At 41.2% G+C, this 25624-nt stretch overlaps 1 protein-coding gene across 1 annotated transcript in view; it reads left to right on the top strand.

The window, feature by feature from the left end:
• AFF3 (ALF transcription elongation factor 3) overlaps window positions 1-25624 on the top strand; it is a 318188-nt gene that overhangs the window by 133602 nt on the left and 158962 nt on the right. Inside the window, exon 5 of the mRNA XM_054272311.1 lies at window positions 13562-13606. Coding sequence (XP_054128286.1) covers window positions 13562-13606 — 45 coding nt within the window. The remainder of the gene's footprint in view (window positions 1-13561; window positions 13607-25624) is intronic.

The following is a 25624-nucleotide window of genomic DNA, read 5'->3' as shown; positions in this document are numbered from 1 at the left end:
CTCCACCTTGATGAGACCCCACCTGGAACCAGCATCCAGCTCTGGGGTCCCAGCACAGGAAGCACACAGGCCTGTTGGAGCAAGTCCAGAGCATCAGAGGGCTGGCTGTGACTCTGGGATTTAATCTTCTCCTTCTGAACAAATAGCAGGATATACCACTTCCAAAAGTTGCATCTCTTGTGCTGGTAGCTTTGATTGAGCTCTGAACCCCAGTGAGACACAATGGTTGACTTTTGGTAGGTTCACACAGCAGTCTCTGCCATGCTTAGTCCTTGTAGAAGCTGAGATGTCTGATGCACAGGTGGACACAGATTAAGAGTTTCTGTCTCTGCTGTAGAGATCCATCAACCATTTATGCAAATTGCCAAAATCAGTGCTAGTTTATTTTCATATGCTAGACAGTAAACTCTAGCAATTCAGCAGCTGCTATGCAAGCAGGAACCTCTGAGACAGTGTCGGTACAGAGAGATAAGAATGAAAATGTAAGCTTGGCTTCTGTCTCATTTTTGCTGTTATTTTCTTCTTTAGCTTAGAGGTACAGTTATTCTGGGTAGCAAATGAACAAATATCACACCTTTTCAAAGGCAGTGGTTTGGTTTTGCAATTATTTTCTAGGAATGAGCAATCCCATTGTATCTTGAATTTATATTTAGGTGCTGTCAACAAGGCATCTGGGGCAGTGAGGGAGGGGTAGCAGAGCCTGAGACCCATGTGGGTGATCTGTGCAGACAGACTGCTGTGTTTAAACAGTCCCCATGGATAAAGTGATGCAGATATTCATCCCATAACTGTTGGCTGTTTTTCCAACTGCAGGTGGTTAAAATCCCGTTGTGCTTCTAGCATAAATGTATATAAAATTTATACTAGGCAGGAGCTGCTCTTAAGTGGGGATTTTCCCAGTAACCCTCTAAGGCAGAGGCAGCTGCCTCTTGAACCAGCTGGTTCTTGACTGTCAGGTCTGTGCCTTCACCTGCACAGAAACAGTTAAAAGTCTTTGCCTGCAACCCTTGTTAGAGTATCTTGTTTCATAGTTGTATTTTTCCAGCAGAAAAAGAATCATGAAAAAGAGAGGGTTTTGCCAAGAACATTTTATTCTGTTCCTCACAAAATACCTGTTGCTGCAAATGGTGCAGGACAATCTGTGTTTTGGAGTGGCTTCCCCATCTTCTCCCTGCCCTAATATCTAACTGGGCTATGAGGGACTTGGAGTGGCATCTGCACACAAAACATTCTGGAAGTGCTACTGGAAGTATGGCTGGGGAGAGGGAAACAGAGAGCTTAAGGAAACCTTTAGAATACATGTATCCTTTTGCATTTTCATTTTTCTCTGGTGTTATTGCCTGATGTCCTTACGTGACAATATGGGCGCACAAATAAAAATCAGGTCCCAAGAGTAGTTTTGCCTTTCCCTCCTCTCCAACAAGAACCAGGACCTGAAACTCAAAACCCTTCATCAAATAGTTAATTCTCAGGAGAATGAACCCCTCATCATTCCCTTCATAAACAAACAAATAAATAAAAGATACAAGGATCTGATCTGTTTAATACACACTCTCTGAAAAAAAACAGAGTGCAGACTAAACATAGTAATCTGATGATTACAAATTATTCAGTCCTATAAACAAAGCATGACAATTGATGACAATGTGGTATCATCTATCATAAATGCAGAGCATCCTCTCTCATCCATAATGAATAATTTGGAGTATTTCAAACCCATAGCAAATATATTTAATGTAGTTCACTGTAAAACAATGCATGTTTCTCTGTTTCTAATGCTATATTCAAAAGCCAGCCAAGAGCTTTTTGTGTTTTATTCATTATATTCATTTATGCTGCCAATTCTACTTACTATTCTAGTATTCTGATTTGAAAAATCAAAATTTAATGTATTTCAAGCAATACTTAATGCATGTGTGTCTTCAAATTATAGGAGATGGTTTATAAAGTGAATGATGAGACCATAATATAATTCCTGGGTTTCAGATAGATTTTTATCTTGCTAGTTAAAGTATTGATCACAACCCTTACATTCTATTGGTAGCTTTTTATGTGAAGCAAATCAGCTGCCATTGTTACCAAAGCTGAAAATCTCCCTGAGTAACCCATGATAGTTTATTACATAGGAAGCTTTGATCCTCAGGAGTCGACTAAGATATTCAAAGTTCTTATAAAGGTGTCTTAGAGACTGTGATACAAATTCAGATGTCTGCTGTCAAACGACTCCTATTCAACAAACCCCTATGAGCCACCTTTGAAAGTGAAGCAGCAAGATGACACCATTCATAGCCTGGCTTTTGGAGAGATCTTTGTGCTCCCCTGCCTTTCCTACCTGACAACTCGTTCCAGCCCCTATCAAAGTTGCATAACAGAATTTGTAAAAAGCTCCACAGAAGGGTTTAATGTGTTGAGAACAAATAACTTCTTTGTTGATATCCACTGCCAGATCAAAGTGACTGAGGGTAATAGGCCCAGGACTGCATTACCTTCAGTTACACCAGGGAACAAAAGAATAAAATAAAACAGCAAAGGGCTGCAGAGAACAATAAAAAAGGGAAAATACTAACAAGTTTAAAGGATTCAACGCCCTGAAACACGAATAAAAGCCGCAGCAATAAAGTCATCAAGATCATATAACAAAAGGGAAGCATGTGGCTTCTCAGCTGAAAGGCTTTCCAAGTGCACTCCTGTTTTCTGTATGTGTTGTTATAATTCAGGGTGCCACAAGACCTGCCATTCTCAACAGGGACAGAGAACTGGCTCTGCTGCTCAAAAATGCAGATTTGTTGTACTTGACCTAGATGGAAATGTCTGTAAGCAGTATTAGGGATTTTCTCTCCATTTAGCTTCCATGTAAAATGAAATGGGGCTACACTGAACATTTCTTTCTCCAGAGACCAAATAACCTGTTTTTAAGTGGAGGATTATTAAAAAAAAAAATCCTAAAGGCTTTTTTTGAAGCTTTTCAGTGAAAGTTTTGGAAATCAACCCAAACCAAACCTAAGGGCAACATAACCTTTCTGTGAAAACTCACAAACACCTTAAAGACATGGTGGTCCATTAGCTGTGTGGGAGGGCTCAATGCCAACAGGTGGGAAATGTGTGCTTACTGGAAGGACAAATGTGCTTTTCCAGACAGAAAATCTGGGAAAGCTGAGACCAGCTTTTCTTTCTACTTTCTTTCTGTATTTCACTGTTACTTGTAACAGTGACGGCAAAAAGAAAATCAGAAAGCATTGTGGCATTCAGATGCAATATCTTCTTTAAAAGTGGATACCTTGAGAGAATATGAAAAGGAAAAGCCAAAAGAAAAAGAACTATGATCATTTAAAGCAAACCTTTTGTCCTCCAAGACTGAAGGACCAGTGTGGCTTCCATCAAAAAATGTTAACAGGTACAATACAGTCACTTGGGAACTACCAGTAGCTCTCCCCCAAACCTGGGACATCATTTATTCTCCTGCTCCTGGTCTTTGTGATTGCCCAAAAGGTAGGGTGCTCTCATGGTGCCCACAGGAAAGCAGGGACTAGTGCTGGGAAGCTGCCATTCCCTGGGATGGATGGTTTTACAGGTGTGGAGATATCTTCACTCTGGAGGTAAGGGAGCATGGGACAGTGCCTGGCTCCTGCCTAGCTCCCAAAAAAGAGGACTGATATGGGCTTGCAGTGAATCAGTGGTCATTTTTTTTTTTCAGTGGGATATAGGAAAGAGGGGGCAGGAAAAATAAGGAAGGTATTTCTCTATTCTGCAACTTTATAGATGTGCTAAATTTGTGGGTTCCCATATTAAGGCTATTGTTGATAACATTTGACACTTGTTTGGTTACTTTGGGCATTTCCAGGAAACTTCTAGAGTTCTTTTGTGCGGCATGTACACACATACATGCATGTGTATGTATACATTGGTATATATATTTGTACCTTGATGTATATGTGGTGTCATGTACATTCCTAGCTGGAAGGAACTTACATCTGTGAGCTCTAAGACATCCAGCCCTGACATTTTAGTTGAAATTTTACACATCCTATTAACTGCAATATGTTTAGAAAACACTGGTTTCAGTAGGTTTGCAGTGAATGTGTTCCCATCAGTCTGTCAGTGACCACAGTATGCCTGGATTTTTCTTTTGACTTTCAGAAATCCTGAAAGCACAATAAAACTCTGCCAAGGTTTTCACTGTAGCTTGAAGAATTGTGTTATTTATCAGCCTCCATGTGGGTTTTAAGAGAATCCACCTGAGCTGACCACAGGCATCAATGGATTGATTTGAAGATGCAGATGCATGCAATTGTTTTTCTTAATTGATAATGCTTTGGGTTTTCAATAGCAAATTATAACCCTCTTGGGCATTTGCCCAAGGTGTCCAGGTCATAATTACTATGATCAGAATATGGTTTTTGTGTTCTTTGCAATGAGGCTGAGCTGTCATTGTCAAAACCGTGTAAGGTTCTCTTCCTTACACATAATAGATCATTTTTTTCAAACTCATTTCTGATCCATCTGTTCTGTGAAGCAGTTGTATTCAGTGCAACTCAGGGAAAGCAGTGCAATATAAGTGTTCTAAATCACTGTAAAGCCAGGCAAGGCAATATCACCTATGCCCAGACAAGGTAGGAAAATGGTCTAGCTCTGGATTTGCAGATAGGTTATTTGGCTCTGCTGTCTTTATCGCCAGCTGCTCACTGGTCAGACTGGCTCAGTCAAGGGTTCTTGATGCTTGTTGCCCTCACAGTATCAGTTACAGTGAAAGGCTGAGGTTTCTTTTCCTGGGGAGGAGACACTGTCAAAGCCAAAACTGTCAGATGTTGGTGACATCCTTAGACTAGCAAAAGCCCTTAGCAGAAAGCCCCTGGTCTCCAAATCATGGGGTTTTTTACCTGTTGAGTTTAGATCAGTCTCAGTCTCTAAAACTGAGAAGGCTGCTCTCAGCATTAGGGATTAGTGAGAGGTTGTTTCTCCCCAGGAGTTTTTTCATCTCTGTGTGTTGTAGGAAATAATCCAGTGTTATCTTCTGGACCTACAGGCTGCTGCTCAGTGTTTTGGGCTCCTGGCTGCTGCTTGAAGATCTTGTTATCCTCTTTTAGCCCACTGTGAAAGCCTTTGGTCTTAATCTTTGGAGGAAGTATTGGGTAGAGTGACATCCTTGTTACCCATCATGACAGAAAACACCCTTGTGTCATTTGTCCTGTCCTCAGCTTTGTTAACAGGATACTCATCCAGATTTTTGGTAGCATTTCAATGTTAGTATCTTTCCTTTGGACTTTATAGAGATGTTGTTTGGATCATGAGTTTTATTAATATTGAATTTCTCGTGCGAGGTTCTGGTTTTTTTCTTGTTGCCTCCACCACTACCCAAAGGGTGGATTTTTCCCCCAGTGTTTCCTAAATGGATGTAAATAGGCTTTAAGAAACACCTGGTAGATGTTACTCTTTCCATCAGCACTCATGTGCAGGGGCATTCTTCCATTGGGGGCCTTTTGTAGGAAAGGTTTTTCCAGAGCTGTGTACTGCAAAACCTTCAATCTGTAGGGGATTTAACCCTTTCTGTGCAACAGTTTGTAATCACATAACCTTTAGCTCAGTGGGAATGAATACCAATTATCATTTATAAACAGTTCCTCTCATTATGCGCCTATTTATGGCATCTTTTATAGCTTGCTAATTACAAGCACACAAAACAGAAATGTTTGGAGTTAAATAATGTAAACAGGGATGTAATTGATTTTCATGTTGAATAGTTTTTATTGATTTATCGTTAATTAACACTTTTAAAGGATCTCTTGGCAAAGTAATCCATTTAATTTATTCAGTGCTATACTAGCTGATGCTAAATTCATGTTAAAAGTCAGAAAAATATCAACAGTTCCACAATACCTGTTTTTCCAACTGTTGCCGTTATGCAGATGTTACATATCCTCCCCAAACAAGCACAGACATTATATTAAATGCAATCAATCAGGCTCAGTCCAGGTCCTAGCCAACAAATGTCCACATCACTAAAAACAGCACATTCCAGTTGACACTAATTGGCCATCTATGCAGCAAGGAGGACAGGTATCTGTGGGGGAGAAGAGCTGCTCTCTGTTGGTCTCAGGGCACGGTCCTTGGGTGGGCTGTTGAAGGACTGCACGGGCTGAGGGAAGAGGATTTCATGCTTCAAAACCAAGACTCTGGTGTCCATAATGGAAACTTTCTGATAAATACATCACTGTGTCAAGCAGCAGTCACTTGACATGCTGTTTTGGGCATGCATATAGTACTGCAGAAAATGTAGCATGCTGAAGATTTTTCCTAAGGTCCCCAATGGCTTTTTCCAGTTTTTTCTGTGGGAAGCAGGGACTGTGGAATCCATTCAGGGGAGTTTTCACAGCATTTTCGTATAGGTTAGATACCTTCCTCTCCTGCTGACTTTTCTGAAAGCACAGGTGACTTACTAGCACCTCTCCAGGATCAAGCATCTATCAAGGAGTAAAATTGCAAGGTGCAATCTTCATTATCACCTGCCCATTATATTTTTCAAATGGGTAGTAAGAGAGTGTAATCACAACAGGCCCTGTTTTTTCATTAGTGAAGAAAAACATTAATATACTGTGACATGGTATTGATTTGATGCAATCAATCTTTCCCAATAACAATAAAACCTTTATATTTTATTAATAGAACAATGCAGTTTGTCTCCATTACAGCTCCACTTTATTGTTCTGGGTCACGGTGTAATTCTGGCATGTTTGGAATTTTATTTTTATTAATATAATGTAAAAGCCTGTAAAATCACTCTGCTGATCTGTCAGTAGGTTTCATTTGAGGCTCCCAAGCATCCTTTACTACATGAAATGTTACCAGTGCAGCTCCAGTCATTGATTGTTCAATGACCCTTAGGGGTGAAGAGAGTGGGGAGGGTTAAGAAGAATTCTTGGCCTTTAATTGTCTTGATTTTATTTGTGGTGTGGACACTGAGACTTGGACTCAGACCATGCCATCAGTTTGAAGATCTCTCAGCACATGGCCAGATCCAGCCCCTCCAAATACCCTCCCAGCTGGGCTGTAGAGCCTGAGCTCTGCTGTGGCTCCCAGCAGCCATCCAGATGGCAGCCCTTCAGCATCATTTCACTTCCTCGTCCTGGCCTCTCAACATTTACTGCAGGCCAGGCACTGCATGGACAGGAGATGATGTCTCAAGCTCTGGGACAGGCCGTGGGCACATAGTGGAGGAGTTATGCTCTTACATCATTTCCTTGCTCTTTTAAAAATAATACAATATGGTGAATGGCTTTACTTACACATCCACAGTACATCCATCTTCACCTAGACTCAGATCTGCCACAAGACCAGCACAGCCTTGTGATACTCTGGGTTATGGCTCTGTGAACTCCTCTCCAGTCTTTCTTCTGGAGGGTCTTGCTCTCCAAAAGCTGCTGTTCTGCCTCAGTTGTGGGGGAGCTGCTGAGCACACTGCTCTGTCATTCATCAAGAGCAAAATGGGCTCTTGCTTCTCTTTCCTAGTGTGCATGGCAAGTCTGTTGGATCATTTGGCATTTCTCTCTCTCTACAGATACTTTTGATTCATCTCCTTTAATTAGCCAGAACATATTCCTGGTCCTGGTACAAGACTAGGGCATCATGATATTTCAGTTGCAGTGAGGACCCCAATTAGTACAGATACTTTCATTAAAGCAAAGCTAGATGACTTTTATCACTTGATCTTTTTTGTTTTTCTTGAAATAAAATCCTTTTAAAAGCTACTCCTCTTCCCTTTTGAACCAAGAACAGTGTTGCAAGATCCCTTGGTAGGAAAAATAATCCCCATAAAAATATGACTGGTCCATTTCAAAAGAGATGGGTTTATTAAAGGTAACAGTTTATTAACAGTGACTGTGAAATAGATGGATTTAATGACTTTAATTAGTGCAACACTTTCTGGCACAGACCTTAAAGAGAATTTAGCTCCTCTTTCCCATCTCCCTCCTGCACTTCTCTGTGTCTAAAGAAGTGTCAGCAATTCCTCATAGTAAAAGTGAAACAGCTCCCACTCACAGCAATGCCAAGCACAGGAGAAAACTCTTGTACCAACAGACCATGGCCACTGGCACTCCAATTAGTGGTAAGGCGTAGCAGGAGTGCAGAGTAAAGCTTTCAAATATCAGGAACAGAAAATCAAGCTTCCTGAGCTGCCTCTTTATATCTGTTTCCTTGGTGTAACCTTACACAGCTCAGCCCTGCTTGCCTGCCTCCTCAGGGACAGATTAGGAGTCTTCTTCGCAGAAGGCACAAGCATTATTAATGGCACCCAGTGAAATGAGGGTGACTGCAGTGTGCCGTGGCTCCCTGAAGTCTATCCCTCTAAAGGTAGATGGAAATATTGCTGGTAGGTCTCATGTCACCCATCAAGATCAAAATGCCATCATTGTTAGAGAGGGAGAAAGAAAAAAGAGAAATACCATTTTAAATTCTGTCCTGATTTTTCCTGCTCAGTCCTTTTTGTATGGGATATCCCAGATTATCAGAACTGAAAATGTCTGCATCCATGTTGATTTTGACCAAACCCACTTTCATTCTTTTTTGAAGAAAATGCTTTCTTAAAGTTAAAATAAAAAAAAAAAAATCCAAAATTTGGAGAGAAACATTTGATATTTTGCTTTAATGCCTTCTTAATTTAGGCCATATCTTATTCTATGATTACAGATTATATTTCTTAAAATTTGTCGTTTGAGTATTTTGACCTGATCAAATTTTTATTTCTCAACTGAATTGAAGAATGGTTCGTAAAATTTCATTTTTAAGGTAATGATGTGACACAATTGCATTTTGTATGGAAGCATAGCCAAAGGGATAAAATCAACAAGTAGCCTGCCCCCAGGTCCCCATTCAGAATGAAAACATTACAAAAAATAGGTATTTCCTGAGGGGCAAAAAAGTAAATTTTTAACTAGGTTGATCTTTCTAGATCTTAAATCTTTTTACCAGGCCATCTTTCCTGAGGTTCAAAGTCCTTCCTTTTCTCTTCAAGAGCCTTGTGGGTTCAGCACAATAACTCCATAAAGAGCATTTTGGAGGATGTAGCATATGTAAGAAAAGCAGTAACAACTTAAGCCCTGCATGTCTAAAAACCCTTCCTGGACATCTGCAAATGACACTTCCCCAAAATTCCTTTCCACAGCCTGGCTATATTTCTGCAGAACCCCTAGAAATCACATCTCCAATCTCTAGCACAAAACCCTGTTAAACTCCAGCAAATTCAGCAACTTGAATGTGTTAAGATCTCTTTAGAGAAATGATTGAAGGGAAAGTTTGAGAGTAATGGTTCTCCTGAACCCAAGAGGCAGAAGCCATACTTATGGATAAGTGAAAAGATAAGGAGTTTATTTCTTCGTAGTGGATATTCCTTTCTAGCAAATGGATTGCATAGAAAATGTTGCATGTGCATGTGTCTCTGTGTGTGTGTGTGTGTGTGCCTGGCAAAGAAGCATTTCTAATATGCTTTCAGATTAAGGTCCATCAAAGTAGGATTTTTTCCCCCCTTTTTTCCTATTTTGTTTCATTGTGGATTTTGGTTATTGCCTGCCAGCATTCCGTGCCTGAATCTTCCCTTCAGGCCCCAGGGGAATCCTGCAGCCCCACGGTGAGCAGTGCTGTGCTATGCCTGAGCAGCGTGGGGCGGACATGGGGTGGCCACTGTCATGCTGCTGGCTGCAGGTGACACAGCCAGCCTGGCTCCCACTGAGGGGAAGAGGATGAGTGTGTACCTCAGGCTTCTGGAGGCACAGACCTCAGAATCAATCAGACCTCAATCGTCCTCACGCCTAATTGATACCAGAGACAAAAATCCAATAGCTTCTGGACACTTTGTAAAAACACCAAGCACAGTCCAAATAATGACAGCACCAAAAGCTTGCATCATAAAAATCTCTTGGGCTAAAATGGATATAGATACTTGCAGAAGATTTTTCTTTCTTTCTTCAACATAAAGATTTAAAGGAGGGAGAAGTGTCACAAGATAGGCAATTCCTTTCAGAGAGGTTTCTTTATATATCTCCATGTGAACACTCTCAGTAAAGGAAGAAAAAATAATGCTCTGAAACAAAATTTGTACAGAGGTAGCTTTTTTTTTGAAATGACATCCCGTTTCCCAAGAATTCTATGTAGCCTTTAGTCAGTCTTGTTTCTTACAGTTCTCTGTGCTTTGCATGGTAATTAGCTGCTCGTGTTATCAGCAGCATGACGCTCCCGGCTATTTCTCGAGCAGTGCTGCCGTTATCCTGGGCGGCAGCTCCGCGCATCCCCCGCCAGCCCGCATGGCAGCAGCTCTGGGTGCAGAGCTTGGCGCTCTGCAGGCTCTGCTCACCGAGGGACGAGGGCAATGGGCACAGCATCCCAGGGGAAAAAAGAGGCTGAGCCCACTTTCCCTGACAGGTCCCCAAGACTTGCCGGTATTTCAATGATGGTCCACTGGAGGTTCAGTGAGGCAAGTTTGTTATGACAGATCGCAAAACAGAAGGGAAGACAAACGAGACTGGTTCATCAGTGTCAGAACAAACACAGGGGAGCAGCTCCTCAGCTTAGTTTGCAACAGCAGCCTCAACACCTTTATTCAGTTTTAATTTTAATTTTAGAAATAATAATGAAAGCCTTTATTGAATGTCCTGTGGAGGGACTGCTTTGCAGAGCCTGCCAGCAGTGCTGACATCAGCCGTACACAGGGGCCACGTCACCAATGCAAGAGCGCTCGGATGGGGAAGTCCACCCAAGCAAATAGTGTGTCAAGGGCTCCCTACCGCTAATGCAATCCCTTCTTTTAATTTACATTTCCAGAAACATGTGCCAGCTTTTTTTGCGTTTTTTTTTTCAAGTTAAACTGTGGCCAGGAAGTTAAATTCAGTTTGCCAGATTCCATGGCAGCATGTGTTCCTCTGTAACGTCAGTAGAGGTGTAGTGGATGGTCTAGAAAGTTTGATATCAACAGTAATGTTAAGATGTTCATAAATACTAAAAAAAGAAAAATCAAATTTACATTTGGCACTCAAGAGATGAAAAACAAAGAGGAAAATGTAGAAATTGAGGGAGTTTTCCCCAAATATTATATCAGTTTTACATATCTTGTCTTTGGTTTTGTGTTTCCAGCCTATTTTTCACTCTTTGAAATGGTGCATGATGATACTGAGAGGGAGATGTGAAAAGCTTTTACTTCCTGCCCAGAGAGATGATGGGCTAGAAAGAAAACCTGAAGTTTTAGTTCTGGGGTAGTAGAAGCAAAATTTCTTGCCAATGAGTACTTACAGACTTTTTTCACTACACTTCTAGGGAAGTTATTTAATTTTGTAACAGACGCTTGTTCCTAATCCCAGTCTGAAATAGCCTGCTGCCAAATTCACATTCAGTATTTTTATCCTCACAGAGAAAGAGATCATCATTTTATCATATGTTCAATGTGCTCTATACAGCATAAGATCATATGGTCATCTCATCCCTTCTGTAAGATGGCAATAGACTAGAACAGACAACTTAAGGATGGCAGTGAATTTGTTGCTCTCTAAACAAGGCACTCATGATGAGGGCTTTGCATTTTCCACTGTTAGTGGGATACCAAGTGAACAAACTGGGGCTTGGGGAAGGAAAGGGAAGAAATAGATGGAAACCCACAGAGAAGAGAAAAATAGCAATTATCTAATATTAACTTTTAAATTATTAAATATACAGAGATTGTTGTGTCTCTCCATCTTGCTAGGTTCACTGGCAACATGAACACTTGCACTCCTGCTCCTGAGACAGGCATATCACAAATGGTGTTGTGCAGCTCCTCAGGGGGAGGTCTGAGGTCAAAACACGGCTATCTGCTCAGGGCAGCAGCTTCTCTTCAGCATCCATATATCAGATATGAGTAATTCTTCAAAGTCTGACTTCACTACATGTACCTTTACCTTTGAAATCAGTGGCGTAATTTGTAGTGAACTGTAAAGCTGATGGACTGTGTTTCACCAAGAAGAGTTGATGTGATTAATTTGTTTGTTGAGGGCCATATTCACCAAAGATTTAGCAGAAGTTCAGGCAATAAAACACTTAGGACTTCTTATGAATTGGCATGAAACAATAGTCACAAAAATTAGAAAACATAAGTTGTTCTTCTGTATATACATGGCTGCTGTTCTCCTGACTTTGGTTACAGCTGGTGGGCTTTAAGCAGTTGAAGATCCAGATGTCATCAGTCCCTCAGCTCAGACTGGAGAGTGGTGGTAAAAGTTTCCAGGACTTGCACAAATTGGTCAGTGCAATCATTTGGCTTTAGTAGGCATTTTTGAAAATGCCTCGTGATTTTTTCAGAGCACAAATACAGATGTGGTAGAGAAGTCTGTTTTCCAGATGAGAAGACCTTCATTTGGAAAAATGAATTGCTTTGATATATCTCCAGGTGCACACATGAAAATTCAGAGCATCCAGGGGTTTTTTGAAAACAAGAGAATTCCAAGCTCACCTCTCTGCTAGCTCTTTGGGAACAGTAATTACCAGATGGATTTTTTTCTATCCCCCTTTCCCCACATGGGAAGATCTCAAACCCCTGCTTTGTGATTTAGTTCTGTTCTGCTAAAAGAAGAAAGCCTTTTTTGGGGGGATTTTCAGGGAGTGTAGTGTGGTGAAGGAAATCCCCAGACAGCTTGCTGGAGGCAGCAGCCACCTGTATCTTGTGGAGAGTTGTAGGAGATGGGCACCCCCTCGGCATCAGCACCTCCATCCAAGTGTGCCCTCTCTTCCCAGGTGTGCCAGGCAGTGTGAGCAGCCTGTGGGCAGGGGGCAGGCAGGAGGGAAGGGATGTGTGTCTCACACTGCCTCGTCCTCGTTGGTAGAAGTTTGGGTCCCAGTGAACACCCAGGCTGAGCACGCAGGTGAGGCACTGTCTGGATGGTCTCCAGCTGCCCTGCCAAATCTCTGATTTCCCCTCTGCAGAGTAGCTCTGGAGTGAGTCCTACTGCTTGGGAGAGCCGAATTCTTCTGTGCCCTCAGTCCCACAATGCAGGGGTGGCCTTAGAGTTGGCATTTTAGGAAATCACAGCTTCTCAGGACTGCTGTGCCCACGCTCAGTGTTGCTGCCTGCAGCTCTCCCCTCAGCATCACATCTACATCTGCCCTACACATCCTCAGCCTTTGCACAGTCTCACTGCAGAGCTCTGCTGCACAAAGGATGTGGAGAGATGTTATTTACTTAATAGAAATAAATGCACATTGGATCCATGTACATGCAATAACTTCTTTGCTTCTGCTTACTCATACACAGTAGAGTCCAAACTGCAAGAACAGCACTCAAAAGTGGTGTGAAAAAAAGTCTGTTGAATTTATAGAAATATGTTGCAATCATATGTAAACACAGTAAATATTTCATCTCCCTGTGGTGCTGATAGGGAATAATTTGGGAATTTTAAGCAGTGCAACTTTTCAGATGCTGGAAAGACTTGGTCTCATTTTGAATCTATAATAGAGGTTGGAATATATTTCATGTGACAACCATGTCCTCAGACCTATTTGTTATTTCTTTTTATAACATAAACAAACTGTCTTCTCATTTTGTTTACAGGACAGTGGAACAGGAGATAACAGCTGCATTGAAGAAATATTGCGGGTAGGAATCCTAAAAAAATCATTTTTTCCAGTCCAATTTTGTTTGCTCTGAAAAGACAAGAGAATAACAAGAATATTGCAATTACTGGTGTTAAAATTTTCCCCTTTTAGATTGTCATCTTTCTAAGGAAAAAGTAGGCAAAATTATTTCCTCATGAAAAATAATTGAAAAATCGGTGAGAACAACATTTCAAAGCCTGTGGATTTCACTGCTACTTTATGCCTGTACAGCTGACCTTCATGCATGGAGAAGCAGATAATGGGATAAATTATAAACTGAAATGTACAATGATGTTTCAGGTTTACAAACCATGCAAAGTGCATGTTTCCATTAATCATGACTGTCAAAAATCTTAATTTTGAAGGGAGGTCTAGGAAGGTCATTTTCCACCTGGATTTAATTATGTAATGTCATTATTTTCATTATGTCCATTACATAATGACAATGTGCAAAATCTGTAGTTATTTCCATATTTCATTATTATTTCTTTTGTCTTTGTAATTTCTAGTTTATTTTCATGGAGTAAATTAATACACATCCAGACAGATCTTGGCTTGAATTAACTTGGATATTGATTATTTTCTGTGGCAGAAATATTTATAAACAGTGAAAATTTTCTGTAATATTTTAATTCATGGTTATTTTGGTTCATTTTCAAAAATGATAATTTGATAATTCACAATGCTTAAAAGTCTGATGTAATAGTGATTGAAACACAAAGAAAGGTAGATGGAATGATAAAACCTCCCTGTTAGCTGTATGTGCTTCTACCTCTTGGATATTCCATCACCCAAATATTTCTGATGATTTATAAACTACAGAGTTATAAATATTTGGTTTGGAGGTTAGCACTACATCAAGCCTGTTGTTTCTAAAGGCATTTCTCCATTCTCCCTCAATATGTTAAATGCAGCTTTTAATTCTTAAACTGGACGAAGAGTTTAGGGAAGGGTGATGATGATATATTGCTTAGGACTTCACTGGCAGAGCTTTTGCTTAGCTAACATTTACAAAGTAGGCTTTGTTAGGACTTACATGCATATTCAACAAGTCTAAGCCACAGTCCCTGCTGGTTTGTTACAAATTAGTGGCAGATATCATGAATTCATGGTGTGATGTGACATTTAGGCTCCCATTTTCATTTTAAAGCAAGGCTTTTAAAATTAGCAGTCAGAGAAACTGGTCTTCCTCCTTTAGTTTCTGTAGTTTGGCTCATGCCATTAAGCAAAAATGCAGAAGAGGCACAATTCCTTCCACACAGAGGAAGATGGGTATGTAAGAGACCCCATCTGAGAAGAAAAATGCACTGTTTGGCTAAAGATAGTAAGGTGCGTCTCCAAAACAATGAACACAGCTGCTGCTGTCTCTTTTTTTTCCTTTGGAATGTTCCTCAAGAAATATTTTTGTCAAGCTTCATGATGAGTAACCTCACCAATCTGCCCATCTTCCATGTCTGCAAACCTGGGCACCACTTTCTGTTCTGACCTGCCCTTATGTCTCTGTGTCTAGGACTACACGTAAATCTCCCAGACTGCTACTCTATAGTATTTCTGACTGAAGCTCTTTATTCTCAAGGGTGTAAGTCTTTGATCCAAAACCCTCTTTACACAGTTTGATTGCTGCTGCATCCTTTCCTAGTTTTTGACAAATGCAGTGTTACCCACCTCCATTCATGCTGCTGCACAGATCATTTTCCTAGCTTGACATCTTGCCCAGAGACATCTGTCTTCACATCTCACCACTGTCATCTCCTTCTCTATCACATCAAGTACAGCTATTTGTCTCTGATTTTAAGGCCTCCAGTCCATGCTAACATATTAAATCCCAATTTTAGCTTAGCTAGTGATGTCAAAAAGTTGCTAAGTTTTGCATCAACTAATTTCTCCAATACTTCCCATCAGATCTGGGAAGAGCCTTGAAAACTTTCCCAATCAGCTCCATAGCTACCTCCAAATCTTAAGGAGCTCTTTTTTCCCCAAGGATGGTGGAAAACCAGTGATGAGGTCAGGGCTCTACCACTGTTTCTTATGCTTGAACATTTTTCTCCCAATTGCTTCTTGTAGTACTCTGTCAGGTCAGATATATCCATCTGCTCTCTTTTATACTGAAAAGTGGATTTTCTATGTCAAGGAACTGCTGTGTATTACAAAAGCAGTGCTTAGGTACTCTCGTAATACAAATCCAGATCTGCAGTTGTTGTTGCTACTGGTAATTACTGAAACAGCAGCAGTAATAATGTGCCTTTGCTGCTCACTTTGTAATTTACTGGCATCTAGACATTTCCATCCCTCTCCATGCGCCCTTTTTGTCCTGAGCAGATCCATGAAGTTGTAACACAGGTTTTCTACTTTTCTGAAACAGACTGTTTATAAGGAATGCCATTTCCATGGTTTTGTTGGAGGTGCTGTTCACATCATAAAGCCAAACTTTAGCTTCTTTTCAAACAGAATATATGAAGTTGCTATACGGGTGCCCAAAGGCAGACAATGAAAAGCCACACCATCTGAAATACTTGTGTTCCCCTCAGAAAAGATGGTTGGCCTGCTGGAATGTGTTTATTATGGGAAGAACCACTCCTAATACATGGAGCATCAGCAAAAGGAAGAAGATGCTTAAAATCCATCCTTTTAAGGAATGTTTCACCCTACTTAGGCTGTCTGTTGCACAACACAAAGCAGAAAACATCCCCTCTTTCTAGGTGATGTGTTCCCTGCACAAGTCAGGCTGTGGCTTTTCCATGAAACAGATACTTCCATGGCATGTCCATGTTTCTGCAGTCAAGAGTGAGGGCAGTAGTAAGTGTGTCCCGGGTCTGCTCCATCTGCTTCCCTGTGTTCCCTTCCCCCAGCAGGTGAGAAGAGGCAGGTTTGTGCATGGATCTTGTCATGCTCTGGTTCCAGCATGTGGCCATGGCCAGAACTAACATCTGGACCTGGGCAGCAAGTCAGTTTAGGCGTGGCTTTAAAATCACCAAATCTGATGTTGCACTCACTGTGACAAGATTTTATAGGTTTTTTTTTGCTGTCTGCTGCAACACAGGTTGCCACAGCTTAAGTCTAGCCTTTTTTGATGTTGTTTTACCAAATGTATCGAAGCTCTATAGACTTTGTAAACTGACAGATCCTTCTGCACAAAACTGCAGCTTCCAGAGAATGCCCCCAAGTACTGAAGCACAGAACCTCTTCCAGTCCTGAAGGAGGTTGATTAACAAGACAGTAACCCTGTTGAGATTGGAGCTGTTGTAAGGCCTCCTGTAGAGTTTATAATCACTGCAGGAATCCTGAACCTCATCTAACCCCATGCACTAATTTATAGCAGCTTCTTCAAAGTGTGCTGACTTCTCTGTCCAGCTGCAGGCACACACTTTGAGGATAGAGAAACTTCTGAGAGCCTTCAATGTAAATAACTCCAGTAAGATCAAGTTAAAGATGTAATGTTGAAACATGAGAGAAAAACCTCATTTCTTGCTAGTAGATTTAAAAGGCAATTCCTTGTAAGCTTTGTATTGTTCATGGAGGACATGATAGAAAACTTTGAAGTGGAAAATAAAAGTTAAGACTTCACAAATACCCTTTGTTCCACCGTGCATGGAGCAGTTGCTATGTGAGTTCCTGAGACATTGCCAAAGCCAACCTACTCACTTCCTTGCTAAAACACAGGCTGGCCAAGCAAGATTACTTCAGTTCTGGGGTCCCCAGCACAGGAAGGACATCAACCTGTTGGAGCAAGTCCAGAGGAGGCCACCAAGCTGATTAGAGGGAAGGAGCACCTCTCCTGTGAGTAAAGGCTGAGACAACTGGAATTGTTCAGCCTGGAAAAGAGATGGCTTAGGGGTGACCTAATTACAGCCTTGCAGTACCTAAAGGAAGCCTAAAAGAAAGAGGGAGAAAGACTTTCCACAAGAACATGTAGTGACAGGACAAGGGGGAATGGATTCAAACTAAAAGAGATTAGGTTTAGATCAGATACTAGGAAGCAACTCTTTACTCCAAGAGTGGGGAGGCACTGGAACAGGTTGCCCAGAGAAGCTGTGGTTGCTCCATCTCTGGAGGTGCTTAAGGCCAGACTGAATGGGGCCCTGAGCAGCCTGGTCTTATGGAAGGTGTCCCTGCCTCTGGCAGGAAGGTTGGAACTAAAAGATCTGGAAAGCCCCTTCTGACCCAAACCATTGAGTCTGTGATTCTATGATAGTAATTTTGGCTGATTTCTATTTGACTTTATTAGTGTGTGGAGCTCTGTATTTTACTATGACTGGTGGGGTTTAAAGTAAACATTTATTTTACTGTAGTACCTTCAAAAACAGGAGCAACAAGAATCCTGCCTCTCCACTAAGTTAACTGTTGCAGTCAATATAGGAGGCACTCTGAGAATATTTGCTATGGAGTTAAGTAAGGGAGTGTGTTGAGTGCAGGCAGTTCTTGATTTGTAAGGTAAGTGGAGATTGATCTGGCTATTCTTACAGTCTTAGCTGTGATTTCCTAGAGCTGTGGTAGCTTTGTTGGAAGGAGACCCACGGGCAAGCTGAGCTTTTGATTATTGAAGAGGTTCCTTGTGAATTCCCTGGATATTTTGTTGACATGAGCAGTGTCATTGAACTGGGTAGAGAGAGGCATAGTTTGAGTGTTTGGCCTGCAAACAGTGTTTGGCTGCAGAATGAGAAGACAGCAGGAAGCTGGAGGAGAAACAGGAATGCAGAGAAAGGGCCGGAGAAAACCCAAGCACAGCCAGTTAACACAGAAAAAGCCACGTCCCTTGAAATGGCATGGAGCAGTGGGGAGACAGGCTGGGGTCTGCAGGGGAGGATAGATAATTTCTTTCAGAAGAGATAGAAAAAGCCATTGGGAGGCAGTGAAAGGACATGGACTCCAGCTGTGAACATCCGCCCCAGTGAAGGACAGCTCTCCTTGGTACCATGAACCTCCTGTGCAGGGAGGGATAAGCACCCACAGATGGCCTTGAAATAGGTTGTGACTCCTCATGGCCACAGGACATCCACTTATGAAAATGACATTTTAAGTGTGATGGCTTTGATAAGTGATTTACTTGACTCCCTCCACCCTGTGAATCTAATCAGAGTTTGTAAAGCACTGCACTTCTTATTTGAGCAACATAAAAAAAGAATGTAAACAGAATCTAATTCTGTATTTTCCCCTTCCCCACTTGGGATCCCTGGCTCATTAGCAGTCTTACTAATTCTTTAGCAGGAAGCATTAAGGATCAACCCATCAAATATTCAGGGCCTTTTTTCAAACCTCAGCAGCCATATGTGCCATGAGATCAGCTGCACTCCATCAGCTGATTGAATTAAAACAAGAGCAGAGGTAAATTAGAAACTGTCTGCACAAGACAAATCCTGTGAAAACATGAAATTCTACCAAACACACTGTCACTGTGAATAAGCATCACAGTCAGTGGAGCAGTGTCAATACTTAGAGGGGAGAAAAATCAGTTTCTTAGAGGTAGGTTGTTAGTTCAACAACTGTGAACTGCTGCCTTGTAAATGTTAATGACTGTAAGATCCCACTGGCTGCAGTTAAGCTCCTGGTGGATTTGGACATGTGAAGAATTACAGAACACAAATATGGTAATCAGCAGTATATTTCTAAACACTCCTGTTGCTTTCCAAAGCAGAGGCAAAACCCTACAGGTGCAGTGAGACCCACTTTGCTGCACAGGCTCATGCAGGAGCTGTCTCTGCACCAGCAGAGCATTTCTTTGCAGTCTCGCTGCTGGGCAGCATCAGGAGGGAAGTGAGAAGGCCAGCCTCAGAGCAGTACCTTTGTGGAGACATTTGGGTTAGCTGTTGTGACTGAACCTGGTGGGAAACTCCTGGAAAAGTTTCTGGAGGAACACACCAACTTCAGGAAAAAGAGAGATGGTTGAGGAGAGAGAAGGTGTGGAGACTATAAGCAGCCCCAGTTTGCAGACACTTGATTAGTCTCATTGAATACAGAAGTACTCCAAAGTACTTCTACTACTACTACAACCCAAAATAATGTATCAGATGCATAAAATAGCACTTTTTTCTTTGCAGTCTTTCAGAAGAACTTCCACAGCATGTCTTTGCTTTTAGTATCCTAAATTTAGTATCCTAAATTTCAGAGCGATTAAAGCATTATTTTAGGTGATGTATACTGTTCCTTGCATTTCTTCAGTATTATTCTTTTTGTCTTTCTTACTCAAATAAATGAAAAATCATACATACATAAGAGTGCTTGGAAAATCTAGCATTTCACTCAAGGACTAAATCCCAGAAACACTAAGACACATTTCAAGCCATTTAATTCAACCTGCAGCACTCACCTATAAACATTGCCCTTCTTACCACACCTACACCCAGCTCACCTGTACAGAACCTTTTCTGAGCAGTCACTGTGCCTTTATCAGCTTTCTTCAGCCAGCCTGGGTTCTGCTAGTGGTGTGGACAGCAGCACTGCAGAGCTCCAGCGAGCTCTGCCTGGAGCTTCTCCAGCTTCTCAGCGAGAATTAGCAGTCCATACGGTACCTTGGGCTGTTAGAGCAAAATTAGCAGCAGTACCAGAGCTAAAGATATTTTGTCTTTGTCCACATAAGCTGCAGTCATTACAAAGAGCCATACCTGTGTACACCACCATCCCCTTGACTCCTCGCACCATGAAAATTTCAGGACACACCCTCTGTATGTGGTGCCTTGGACTATCTCTGTGTATCTGCTTAACCCAAGGTCTTTCTCCCTCCAAAAGGCTGGAGGGAGATTGCTTACTTTTCACACATTTTGTCCCATTTCATGCTCTCTCAGATCATCAGACTCCCTCTCCAGGTGACCTGTTACTTATTGTTAGCTCATCTGAATAGAGCCTGCTCCTGGTTTGGCCACCATGCATGGCACATCCTTTTTATTGCCCACATTGTGGTTTTCAACTGTCAATACACCTTCACAGCCAACATTTTAAACCTAGACATGTAAATATTGCCTCCCTGACCCTTAACAGATAGAGTCTGAGGTACAGAACACCATGTAAAATGCATTAAATGCTACACTAACAGTTTTAATGTCAACCAACCATAAATTAGTTGTACATCAGCTGTTCCTTTGAATTTTCACTCTTCGATTTTTTCTGCTTCCTCTGTTTTTGTTGAAAATACTGTATCAAAGGAATCTGAGGTTGGAAGTATGCTGTATATTTAAAACTTGAACATAGTAAATCTTGATGTCAATTAATAAATACCACCTTAAAAAGACAAAAATTATAAATGTGTTAGTGGAAATAGGAGATCAAGCTAGAAACTCATATGTGGGACATAACTTAGAACTAACACCACTCAAAGGTAATCTGTCTTTCAGTCTGCAGGATCTGGAGGCACACTCTGTGCTGTTAGCCACTCATGTGCTGGGGCACTGACATTTTCAAATACAGCTAAACCTGGTGGCTTTTTTGAACTGAATAGGGTGCTACAGACAAAAGAGACCCCATACTCCTTTTAGAATTCAAGTAGCTGATGTGCAAAGGCTTTGTGGTAGGGAAAGTCAGGTCAGTGTAAAAATGAAACACTACAGTGCTAATTTGGTGGAATTAATTTTTAAAATTGCTGTTTTGTAGCAAGTGTATATACCCTGTTATTTGACAAAGCAAGAGAGAATCCAGAATGAATTATCCAGCCTCTCTGCTATGCAAAAACAATACAGTAAAATACTTACTAATTTTTCCCTTCTGTTTAGAGTGTTTTCACAAAGCTGGGTAAAAAAGCACAATCACCATCTTGTTCCAATACAGAGAAATGATTCCTTGTTATTAGGGGCAAAGGGCCAGATAGAGCCTCATTTTGTGTAGCCCTGCCACAGCTCCTCTGAGGCCAACAAAATTAATACCAAAATAATACCAGAAAGGATCTGTATTATCAGTCCTAACAAAAGAAGACTAAAATTTGGGCAATAGCAGGTATCTGCACTGCTGGGAGCCTGGGGCTTGAGCCTTCAGCTGCCGTCTTTAGAGAAAACCTGACTTTCTACCCTCTTGGTAAGACTGACACAAAACAAATTGAAACCACAGGGAAGTGTGACTTGAGATGGCAGAGCCCTTCAGCAAACCCCATGGTGACAATGGTTTCCTCCTTGATTAAACAGGCAGTGGAGGGAGAGGCAGAGCCCATTCTCCATGTGTTGTGGGCTGCAGAGCCAGGCAGTCTTGGCCCTGTAGGGGGATACAGTGTGGGTAAATGAAGGTGGTATAGAATGTAATCTTATCCCCTAAAGAGTTGCAGCTGAACCAATTACTAAAGATTAGGAGCAGGCCTGGTCTTAACAGGCCACAGCTGTAGCCAATAAGAACAGTGTTACAAAAGAGTGGGTTGGTGGAAACTGGAGTCAGAGGACTACTGCAAGGACTGGGAAGAGTCAGTGCTTAGAGGGACTGCCTATGAGAAACATTGAGGAGGTATGAAACTCTGGTGATATGAAAATCCTTGTACCACAATGATAAGAGAACTCTTGATATATAAGAGAACATTGCCCCACAGTCCCTGACACCTGGGGACGCAGCCCTGGTTTGTCCTGTGAGCCTGCAGGGTAACAGACCTGGTGCCATCCCCACCTTAAGCTGTGTCTCTGAAAACAGAGCATTAAAACCTGCATTCCTTTGATCTGTGGGTTTCAGTGGCTGACACTGCACAAGTACTTTGGCCATGCACCTTTTCCTGTCTCCCACACTGGTATTTTCAGTAGACGTTCTCTTATATCTAGGAAATTCCTTTGTGGTGCCTGATTTTCCACAACTGGAGATGAGCAGCAGGAGCCCTGCCACCACTGTCACATTTTGGTCTGACCCAGGATGCATGAGCTCTCTGTTTATGTCTGAGAGGCCGCTCTCCTCATTTGGGACAAATATTCTTTTGTTAATCTCACTTAATCATATTTAGGAGCAACACGAGTAAGCAGTTAGCTTCACTTGGCAAAAAGACTTTAAGGAAATTGTGGGAGAAAAGAGGAGTCTAATAAAAGGAAATTAAATCACTTTCAAGAATATTCTATTGCAATGTCTGTACTAATAGGTGAAATGGTCTAATAAGTGTTCTCTTTGCCTGAGGCTAATCAGCATTGCATGGCTTGTGTCCAAAAAGCTAAGCTCTCTCCCAGCCATGCAGCAGAGTGGATTCACCCATGCTGCCTGTTGGGAGAGACCCCAGGCATGCAGGGTTTTTCTTTGCAAGAGCTGGCCCCAGAACCATGCTGCTGTCAGAAAATACCATTTCATTATATGAATGGCTGTGGGCCAGCACTCAGGTGTGATCCCCTCGCTGTGTCAGGAGGGATGCAGTCAGATTTTCTGTGGTTTCTTCCTGCCTTGTGCAAAAACTCAAAGGCTTTGGACAGTACAATACTTGCCACACTGCAAAAAAAATGTGGTTGAAAATCTGTAACATCTCAAATTCTATGCATTTTGGCATGTTTTTGCCATTGTAGTTCTCTGCCCTTGGGACACTGCGTTAGGTTTTTCTTTGAAAATGTAAAATTTGGTTTTGAAGGAAATACAAGAGCATATGCAGCCACTTGTCTGCAGTGATGTTAATAGCATACTTTAAGAGAGACTGACTGAATACCAATCAAGTTTTGACCAACCAAAATGCCACAATATCTGTCCTTTGTGATTAGTGCTAAATGCCATTTACTGTGTATGGTGCATTGTGTCATTCTTAAAGTTATTTAGGATTTAGTAACTTAGGAAGTAGCATGCTGTCATGTGGGCTTCAAAAGTAAGATACTTGGAAATAATGCAGTTATTTAATGTACAAATTTTTAATGTTTTCTGAAATGATAGGCCTCTGAGTGAGTTATCCAAACAGTCCCACTGTACAGATTATAATGAAGACGGTGATAAAACATGATAAAATATCACATTTCTGACAGTTTCTGAAAATCTAATTTTTGCCAACAGAATTAATTTAATTTTAAAAAGACATTTTTTGCAGTAATATTGACTAAACTTAAAGTCACCCAGACATAAAAGGGCTTACATACAAGCTTCTGTTAAAAACCATGCCATTTTATGTAGAAATTGCAAGCCTGTCACTTTACCCTTGGAGGGGAAAAAAGTTATTCAGAGTAATGACAATAGCTTGGTGGGAGAGAAAGAGGGCTTCACACAGTAAAAATGTTTCTCTCCAGCTGTGTGGGTTTTCCACAGGATTTTTTTTCATTAATATTATCAAGTTATTTGTTATTTACTCATGAATGGTGAATAAATACTGAGCAAATCCAAGACATTGTTAATTTTTCTCATATTGCATGTACGCATATGTAATGGTTCATTATAACTCCTCATTTCCAGAGTATTCCAATGTAAATAAAAAGAGCCCAATTAAAAAAATTTTAGACCCTGATCCAACCTTTGTTGACTTCAGATCCTGATTTTGAATTGAGCACCAAAAGAGAAAATCATGCCTATTAAATTGAGTAAACATTTTCTTCATTTATCTGGGTGGCTTTTTTCTGTCAGAGAAAACTATTTTTTGCTAAAAATGCCAACCCTTAAAAACTTAATGAGTATTAATGAAAAGCTGGAATAATTTAGCATGGACAAAAAGAGGGTAATTTTCCTCAGACATTGTGTTAATATGAACTGAGTCCTGAAAGGCCTGTTCTCCTTGTGGTTTGTCAGAATAATTATCCTTATAGGTGATAGGTACCAGGTATATATGCATCAATAGCAAAACAGACTGCTAAATATAGTTGCTGCTGCAGCAGCTGGTTCTCTCTCATGTTCATCAGATGAGAAAGCTCAAAGCTGCAGCAGGCTCATAGCATAGGAAGGATGATGCTTGAAGAAAATTTTTCATGGGAACAGAGACATGAGCTTGGTTTTTCACTTCAGCCACTTCAGCCTTTTTCCAAGCACATGGACGATGTCCATCCTGCTGTCTGTGGGCTATCTGTCCCACAGGGACAACAAGCCTGCCTCAGCCTAAGGAGCCTACCCAGATTTGCTGTGTGCATCACTTTGTCCAGGCTCTGTGACCACTGCAGGTTCTGTGGCTTTCCCAAAAAAAAAAAAAAAAAAAAAAAAAAAAGGTGGTTGGGGCTTTTCCCCATTAGATTGAGAAGCAGTGTGTATTTCTAGACAAAGCAAACTGATCTGCACAATTTTCCTATCTAAATTTTCCCATCATTTTTTGCTGTCACTTCAGCTCTCTTGAATCCAAAGATGACATTTCCACCCTGTCTTCCAGGCTCAGCCTGGCTTTCCCTCGCTCTTCCCTCCCAGGCAGCAGCATCTTTCATCCTCCCTGGTGTCTTTCTGCTCAGAGAGCTGCCTCCAGGCTCTCTTCTCCTAAACAAGCTGCCTTTGTCTCTGGGCCCTTGGAGTCTCACAGGAGTCACTTAGGCTCTCTGATTTTTTTAAGACCCAGGATTAGTATCTGATATCTTTTTTCACTTGTCTGGGATTTTCCACTATCCTCATCTAGACCCCTCTGGAGAGGCAGGGGAAAAAACCATGGCCCTTAACCTTTTCTTTTCCTTGGGTGAAATCTTTTCAGGTGCTGATAATCTTTAGCTATCAACCTTCTCATGCACAGACATTAGCTTTTTTTCCTTGTCGTCTTAGCATATGGAGTATAAAGCATTACATAGTAAAAAACAGCCATAAGGAATTCATAAATTATACATAGGCAGATTCCCCAAATCATCAAACATTCCCTTCTGTTAAAGATGTTCCCTATCAGTTATTTTTTTCTGTGGTGTATGGACCTTTCCATATCTTGTCATCTAAGCTTTCATGGATTTTTTTCTTCTTTCTTGTTTTTCTTGTTTGTGGTTTGGTTGGTTTTTTTTTTTTTTTTTTGGTTGGTTGGGGATTTTTGTTTGGTTTTGGTGGGGGGTTTTTTGTTGTTGTTTTGTTTGGAGTTTTATTTGTTTTGTTTTTTGTTTTGGTAATTTCAGTGAGTTCAGATTTAAAACAAACCAACAGGAGTCTGGTTTTTTACCCTTGTCTCTGTCCATCTTTGCCAGCAGAAACCATGCAGCTTGGGTGAACGAGTGAAGGG

This window comes from Melozone crissalis, unplaced genomic scaffold (genome assembly GCF_028551555.1).
Source record: "Melozone crissalis strain CALT ecotype California unplaced genomic scaffold, PUWL_Pcris_2 ptg000013l_1, whole genome shotgun sequence".
Lineage (NCBI taxonomy): Eukaryota > Metazoa > Chordata > Aves > Passeriformes > Passerellidae > Melozone > Melozone crissalis.
The sequence above is the reverse complement of the archived record's forward strand: the minus strand, read 5'-3'. Positions and strand labels throughout refer to the sequence as shown.